The 7,250-nt window shown below is 36.2% G+C and overlaps 2 protein-coding genes across 3 annotated transcripts in view; one reads left to right on the top strand and one right to left on the bottom strand.

The window, feature by feature from the left end:
* Positions 1–1,022, bottom strand: part of sec23ip (SEC23 interacting protein) — a 10,926-nt gene extending 9,904 nt beyond the window's left edge. Inside the window, exons 1-2 of the mRNA XM_016556732.1 lie at positions 823–1,022; positions 4–158 (exon numbers count right to left, since the gene is read on the bottom strand). Of these exons, the coding sequence (XP_016412218.1) occupies positions 4–158; positions 823–955 (288 nt within the window). The 5' untranslated portion in view covers positions 956–1,022. The remainder of the gene's footprint in view (positions 1–3; positions 159–822) is intronic.
* A 402-nt stretch (positions 1,023–1,424) lies between these two features.
* LOC107743503 (mini-chromosome maintenance complex-binding protein) overlaps positions 1,425–7,250 on the top strand; it is an 11,859-nt gene continuing 6,033 nt past the window's right edge. The window contains exons 1-12 of one of the 2 annotated variants that reach the window (XM_016556733.1): positions 1,425–1,638; positions 1,815–1,900; positions 2,290–2,430; positions 2,583–2,624; positions 3,316–3,408; positions 3,528–3,657; positions 3,842–3,996; positions 4,234–4,331; positions 4,423–4,592; positions 5,855–5,978; positions 6,259–6,376; positions 6,482–6,647. In XM_016556733.1, coding sequence (XP_016412219.1) covers positions 1,581–1,638; positions 1,815–1,900; positions 2,290–2,430; positions 2,583–2,624; positions 3,316–3,408; positions 3,528–3,657; positions 3,842–3,996; positions 4,234–4,331; positions 4,423–4,592; positions 5,855–5,978; positions 6,259–6,376; positions 6,482–6,647 — 1,381 coding nt within the window. In that variant the 5' untranslated portion in view covers positions 1,425–1,580. The remainder of the gene's footprint in view (positions 1,639–1,814; positions 1,901–2,289; positions 2,431–2,582; positions 2,625–3,315; positions 3,409–3,527; positions 3,658–3,841; positions 3,997–4,233; positions 4,332–4,422; positions 4,593–5,854; positions 5,979–6,258; positions 6,377–6,481; positions 6,648–7,250) is intronic. The other variant, XM_016556734.1, reaches the window with a different exon arrangement.

The raw sequence follows: 7,250 nt of genomic DNA on the forward strand, positions 1-7,250 counted from the left end.
GGTGGCGGCTGGAGGCGGGCACGGCTGCTGCCCTATAGATGCAAACGGGTCGCTGCTGTTAGTGGTGTTGGAAAAATAATTGAACAGGGAGGCTTGAGGAGCTGCTGATGATGTCTGACCAAGAAAACTGTCTTCTTCTCCAACTTCACTGACATCATCTTCACAGAGGATGACAAAGAAATGCAAAGAAAATTAGTTTTAAATATACTCGGTTAGTCAGCTGTTTGTGATGTTTTTAAAGTCATCACAAGTGAAATATGAAAAGCTTCAAAATAAGAATGACATTGATATTTTTTGATTGTATAAATGTTTTCATAAATATCTGATAGTTTTTATAAAGAGGAAGCTTTTTTTGTTATGGCGATATGGTATGAACCTCATCCTTTTGTCAGGAAATAGCAGTAATGGTTCTTTAAAAGACACATTTGATATTTCTGTGTTTTTACAATATTCAATGTAATTTAAATTAAGTTACGGTTTGATGACAGGTGGTTTTGGGGATAGCGAGTGATAATGTAATCTCATAATTTTGATAATTTGACACTGCTACCTTTTAGGACATACTTTGCCACGTATATAAATGTATATTTAAAGTCAACTGTTCTACTTTACTAATCAAGCAAATAAAATCAATACAAAATTCTTAAAATATTTGACCAAAGTAAAAATGCAGGTTTATTTTTACTGGATATCAGAGTAAAATAATCTTACAGAAAGCATGAGCTAATTATCATAAAGAGCAAAGACCTCTGAGCTGAAAATAGAGGAAAGCTAACATCACTAGCCACTAAAGCAGCTCATTTGAAGACTTTCTAAGCTCACCTCCGGATAAAACCGCCGGGCCGGTGGCCTGACCGACAGGTATGAACGGCAGGCTGAAGTTGAACTCCGGATCCGCTGAAAACAGCAGATTTGCGCTGCTGCTGGGGATGTTATTGGCTTTCCTATCAGCCATTTTCAATCAAATATTACACGTAGCTTGTCCTCCAGTCGGAACAGGCAACACTTCCTGGTTCGTCACGGTAGAGAGATAAAGGGGATCTCAGGATTTTCACAGATTTTCACTTCATTGATAGTCTGAAAGGTTCATACGGTAAACTGCTCTGACGTCTACTACATGAAATACAGATTTGCGTGACGTTGACGTACCAAGGCAAAAGTAATCAATGACACACAACATCGATAGTGTGATTTCTTTCGTTTTTCAGTTGTGATGCTAGAAAATAAAAACGCTTTCACTTTCAAGCACTAATCAATTTTAACTTCAAATATGTACAAACATCAATGTAAAAATGTCAAATGTAAAAAAAAAACTCTTTAGATCAATAATTTTGATACTTGAACACACATAACTTACTATTAATATAATACATTGTACATTTCGGTGAACTAGTACCGTCTAGACTTCTCAGGACGGCACAGCGAAGAACGAACATGCGCCGTGGTCACATGGTAGTTTTTATGACGCAATTTTCCCGCCACGGTGCATTGTGCGCTACTGAACACTGAAACGTGCTTGTTATAGTACAAGTCAAAGGAGTATTAGTTTTAAATTTTGTGTGTTTCAAAATCCCGCAGCGATGCCTTCGGTTCATGACTGGATCAATAACCCACTGGGTATTGTTGATGGGCTGTTTGGTAAGACGCAGCAGTCAAAAGATACTTTTTGATACTAATGCATGTTCAACAGAGGAGCATGTGATCGTCATGATTTCCTACGCTTTGTAAATCAGTTTCCATCTAGTAGCCTACATTACACTGTGAATACCCATGTATAAATTACTTTTCTAAAATGTGTCTTTGTGGTCCTACAGCCCAGAGTAACTCCTGTCCAGACTGGGAGAAGAAAATTGTGGAGTATTTCAAAGAGAAACTGAAACTAAACGACGCTCATACATGGGTAACGTTAGCTGTTAAAATCTTATTTCCTCTGACATTTTAAGTATTAAGATGTCACATGAATGGCTTTATGTGGTATTCTTGCAGAAATAAATGAAACTGTGTGCTTATGTTTAGAATAGTGGCTAGTCCACTGTGTGCAGATATGAGGACTGAGGAGTGCTTTGTTTTGACAGATGACATCAATATCATGCAATAAACTGGTTCTTTTGCCATAAAAACTGGCGTGGGCGTCATCTAGAATGTTATTTTTTACAGCTGTGCGCAGTTAAACATGGGGTTGTGGTGATTGTCTTAATTATTAACCAGAAAAATAATGGTTTTAGTGAGAGATCAGTCCTCAAGCAAACCTGTTTGACTTTGGTGTCATTCTTTTTTTGGGTTTTCCAGGTTCCATCTCTGAATGATGTTCCCCTGCACTACCTGAAGCCTAATAGCCTCGTGAAATTTCGTTGCATGATCCAGGATATGTTTGATCCAGAATTTTTCATGGGGGTTTATGAGACAAAGGATCCCACATCAAACTCTAAAGTAAGTACTTCTAAACCTCTCTAATAGAAACGCATTTGCCTAGGTATTTTTGATTGTTTTTTTTTTTAACAAAAGCAGCTGGTTTTCCACCTTTGGGTGTTTTGAGAGAAAAATTCTGGTTGAATAATTTCTAAACTTGTCCTTACTCACAGCAGGTTAAATGTGGAAAATACAAAGATATCACAGAGGGTGGGGTGAGTACATATTTGGCTCGTTAACATGTAAACATACACCAGTGTATTTATATGCTAGGCCTGGAGAAGTTGTATCATATTTATTTCAGATCAAACTTATAGGTGTGTTAAAAGCATGTTTCTATTAAGTTCAAAACTGGGGTACAATTTTTATGTATGTCGGGGTCATATTGACCCTTATTTGATTAAATGCCATTAACTAAAAATCACAATATGAAAACAAAGTAAAAGCAACAGGTAAAACCTGCAAACATCTAACATTAATACTTTTCACACATTATAAAAAAATAAACATGAGAACATATGATTTTTAAAACGGTAACAAATATTTTTTAAACATTTATTTGTTCATAAAATATGAATATATTATAAACACTATTACTTAAAGTTTCTTCAAAAATAAACATCTGCCAAATGCATAAATGTAAATACCCTCAAAGGGTAGCTGAGAAATTAGCAAAAAAAAAAGTTTTTATGTCGGGTCTGTGCAGCTGTCTTTAACGTTGACCCACAAATATCATAATTGTAATATAAATTTTGTACCAACATTTGCAGGCATTTTCATGACCCCAAATGAGAAAGTCACAGAATGTCAAGAAGAACATCATAGGTTAACTTGTATTCAAAAATGTAATGACCTGCAACATAATATAAGGGTTAAATAGACATAAGCAACTGGACTTTATATCAGCAGGTGGACTTCAACTCAAGAAACACAGTTACTTCAGAGAGACAGACCTTTTATTGTGTCCCCATCCCAGGAGAATCTCAATGGGTTAAGGAAATATCCTTCACATGGACCCAGAAACGGTCTTGTTTCCACTTCACACAGCATGTGATTGTTGGTTTCCCTTTTTCTTATTGACCAATATGAAAGTTAAGCTATCTTTAACGGCTCAGAACAGCTTCGCAGGAGCCAGTCAGGCACGAGTGGTGCCCTCCACTTCCTATGTCCCAAACAGGCATAAGCGCAGCTATGAAGAGGACGATGAGATGGACACACAGCCCCAACAGATGAAAGATGGTAGTCAAGGTAAGAAGGAAAAATGAAGTTCATCAGTCTGAAGAATGCAGTTCCAGTGAGTGTGTAGACATTTTTTTTCCATCCATCATTTGTTCAAGATTACATTAGTTTAGATTCTTAGATTTGTTCAAGATTTGTTCTTTTATCTGTCATATGTTCAAGATTAAAATTGATTTACATTTGTCTCGAACAGGAGCTCAGAGCTCTACAGAGTCTCATGGCAACATTGAGCCGAAGCGTCAGGAGACAGAAGCTCCCAGCCATGACTCGTCTCCATCACACTGCACATCCAGTCTGGACCTCAACTTCTCTTTGCCTGGAGAAAAGGGCCCAGCCTGTCTTGTTAAGGTTTAACTGTTCCTTCATCTTAAACCATCATCTTGACACACTCTCAATTAAATTGTTTTTTTCATAGATTGTCATTTTTAATGCACACTTTTTAGACTAACACTATAATCAAGTTGTCTTGAGCAGGCACATGTTAACGTTTTAATTTCTTTGCAATAATATGATGGATCGCTCCACTGAATTGTTCCCCACCTACACAGACAGCCATGTAACTCGGCCATCCTCTGTAATTGGCAGGTATATGAGGATTGGGACAGTTTCAAACTGAATGACATGTTGGAAGTATTTGGCATCCTTTCTGTGGACCCTGCCTTGAGCGTGATTGCAGATGAGAGGTAATCTGAGCATCATTTTGGGATGGTTGTAATTGCAGTAAGGGCTTTTGTAAAGTTAAACTGTAATATATTGTTTGTTTCATGTCTTCAGAGAGGCGTCTTCGCTGCTGGACCCCACAGAAGGCATGGAGACTGTGGAGGAGCAAAGAGTTCACAGCCCACCAGCATCCCTGGTACCACGACTGCATATGCTGTATGCCCAGCCTCTAGTGCACAATAACCCTCTACTGCCCTCTAGTGTCTTGGAGAATAACGGCGACTGTAAGAAATTACTCTTAAAGGAACACTCCACTATTTTTGAAAATAGGCTCATTTTCCAACTCCCCTAGAGATAAACAGTTGAGTTTTACCGTTTTCGAATCCATTCAGCCGATCTCCGGGTCTGGCGGTAGCACTTTTAGCTGTAGCTTAGCATAGATCATTGAATCTGATTAGACCGTTAGCATCTCGCTCAAAAAAGACCAAAGAGTTTCTATATTTTTCCTATTTAAAACTGGACTCTTCTGTAGTTACATCGTGTACCAAGACCGACGGAAAATGAAAAGGCCATATCGGCCTATCGGCCTAGAAAATAGCAACTTTTCATTTTCCGTCGGTTCCTTTAAGGATCTGTGATAAGGATCTTTTTATTTGAATTTTTATTATATATTCAGTTTTCATTTTAAGTTTTAGTGATTTTATGTTCATTTGTCATTTATATATTTGGTAACACTTTACTTAAAGCCTTTATGAATAATGCATGATAAAAGTAGTTTTAATGCATTAATTATGCCTTGTAATGCACCTTATAATGCATTGTACAATCTCATGAATAATTGTAACAACAGTTAATACATTATAACACGTATCAAGTAATTGTTACACTATGCATTTTAAATTTGGTTATAATTATTTATGACAAGATATAATGTATTACAACACGCATTATGAATAATTATAATGCATTATAACCTTTAATAACCCTTTATAATGCATTATACATAAAGGCTTTAAGTAAAGTGTTACCATCATTTAGCTTTAGTTTATATACTTGTTAAATACTAGTTTTTAATTCATTTAGTTATTTCAATTGTAGTAATTTTATTACTTCAACTTAGTTGCCAAGGCAACCTTTCTCATTTTCATTTGTTTCATTTTTTTTCTTTTTTTATTTCATTTGTTTGTATAAATTTATTTCAGCTTTGTTTCAGTAAATGAGAATTATTTTTATTATTTTTAGTTAACATTAACAACACTGCCACTGTCCATTATGTCATTATTATTAAACAAAAATATTGTAAATATTGTCAAAATAAGAAAATCTTAGTTCTTAATTGTTGACTATTTATTTGTACAAGTAGTAAGTACTAATACATTTCTTATGAAATATAAAAAATAACTTTTAAAAAATAGTTTTGTTTTTTAAGCTTTGGTATCAGAGTTATTTAGAATCAAACTGGCAGCAACTATTGAACTTTTGTATCATGTCAGTCCTACTGTTCAAACAGTTGATGATGTTGTATGTCTGTGAATGCTGTCTTCAGATTTAAGCAGTGTTCTTGGGGAACTGGCTTCAATCAGAGCAGAGCTGCTCACCTACCTCACACATGTCCTGTTGGGGGATTCACTCGCTGCAGAGTACCTTATACTTCATCTCATCTCCAATGTGTACGTCTCTCATTTTCTCATTGAGTGGCTTTGTTGAATGTCTGAAGAATGACTACGGTTGATGCCTTTTCATAACATGAGTCCCTATTTAAGTTAAAGCACAAATTCAAGTATCAATATTGCTTTTGTGGCATTGTGTAGAAAGTCCTATGTCACCTATTTGCCACATGTTTTGAGATAATTTTCCACTTCAAAGAGAGTGACGTTTCATACACAAACATAGTTATCAATAGTCCTTCAGACTACACATCATAAGGTTTGCACTGTGTTTTTATTGTAGATACAGCAGACGGGATGTTCTTCCTTTGGGAAAATTTACCTTGAATCTCAGTGGCTGTCCTCACAGCTCTCCATTCACTGAGCATCTCTACAAGGTCATCCAACAGCTTGTGCCATCTGTAAGTCATCTAGATTGAGCTTTTATAAATCTTCAAGTTGTATTACTTCAATAGTAATAGTTGCCATTACTTCTACTTTGAAACTTGATTCCCCTTTCTTGCTAGTCATACCGGCTATACATGAGCCTGTATAACATGAACAACCAGAGGATGGTGCCCCGGAAAGATTACACAGCTAACCGCCTGGTGAGTGGGACTCTTCAGCTGGCCAATAACACGTCATTGTTTCTGGATGAGACACAGCTGGAGCAGGGCCAACTGGATGCCACAGGTGAGAGCACTGATTATCGCTGGGAAAAGTACTGTGCTGACTAGATGTACAGTAGGAGTCCAAAAGTCTGACACCACTTTGGCTACATTTACATGCAAACTAATAAGCTTTTTTAATCATAATCATGTCTCAGTCAGTCTGAAAAGACTTGATCTAAACACCTTTATCCATTTGAGTTAAATCCAAATGAAATTTTGATTTTGTTGAAAGGGGTGCTGTAGATCACAGAATACCCATTTAAATAAATGTGTGAATTAGATTGCAAAGTTTAGAGGAACTTTCAGAAACAGAATGTTCAGAATCTGAAATCAGATTTGGTTCATTTGGATTGATAAAAATAAGTGCATGTAAAAATCTGTGAATGTGGTAATAAACAGTTATAAACATTCATGTAAAATTAATGTGAAATGTTCTGCACTATTTCTAGGTAAACCTAAAGGAAATATGTGACATTGATCATGCGACACTTTGTACATAGAGGTTCTTGCTTCCATTGAAGCTCTAGATGATCTATGGATCATTCTCATATCATGCTGGAGAACATGATCCACAGGTTTTAGACTTTTCACAAAGTTCATCTAGCTTGTCATTGACAAAAAAAAA

Source organism: Sinocyclocheilus rhinocerous, unplaced genomic scaffold (assembly GCF_001515625.1).
Source record: "Sinocyclocheilus rhinocerous isolate Xijiao unplaced genomic scaffold, SAMN03320098_v1.1 scaffold677, whole genome shotgun sequence".
NCBI lineage: Eukaryota > Metazoa > Chordata > Actinopteri > Cypriniformes > Cyprinidae > Sinocyclocheilus > Sinocyclocheilus rhinocerous.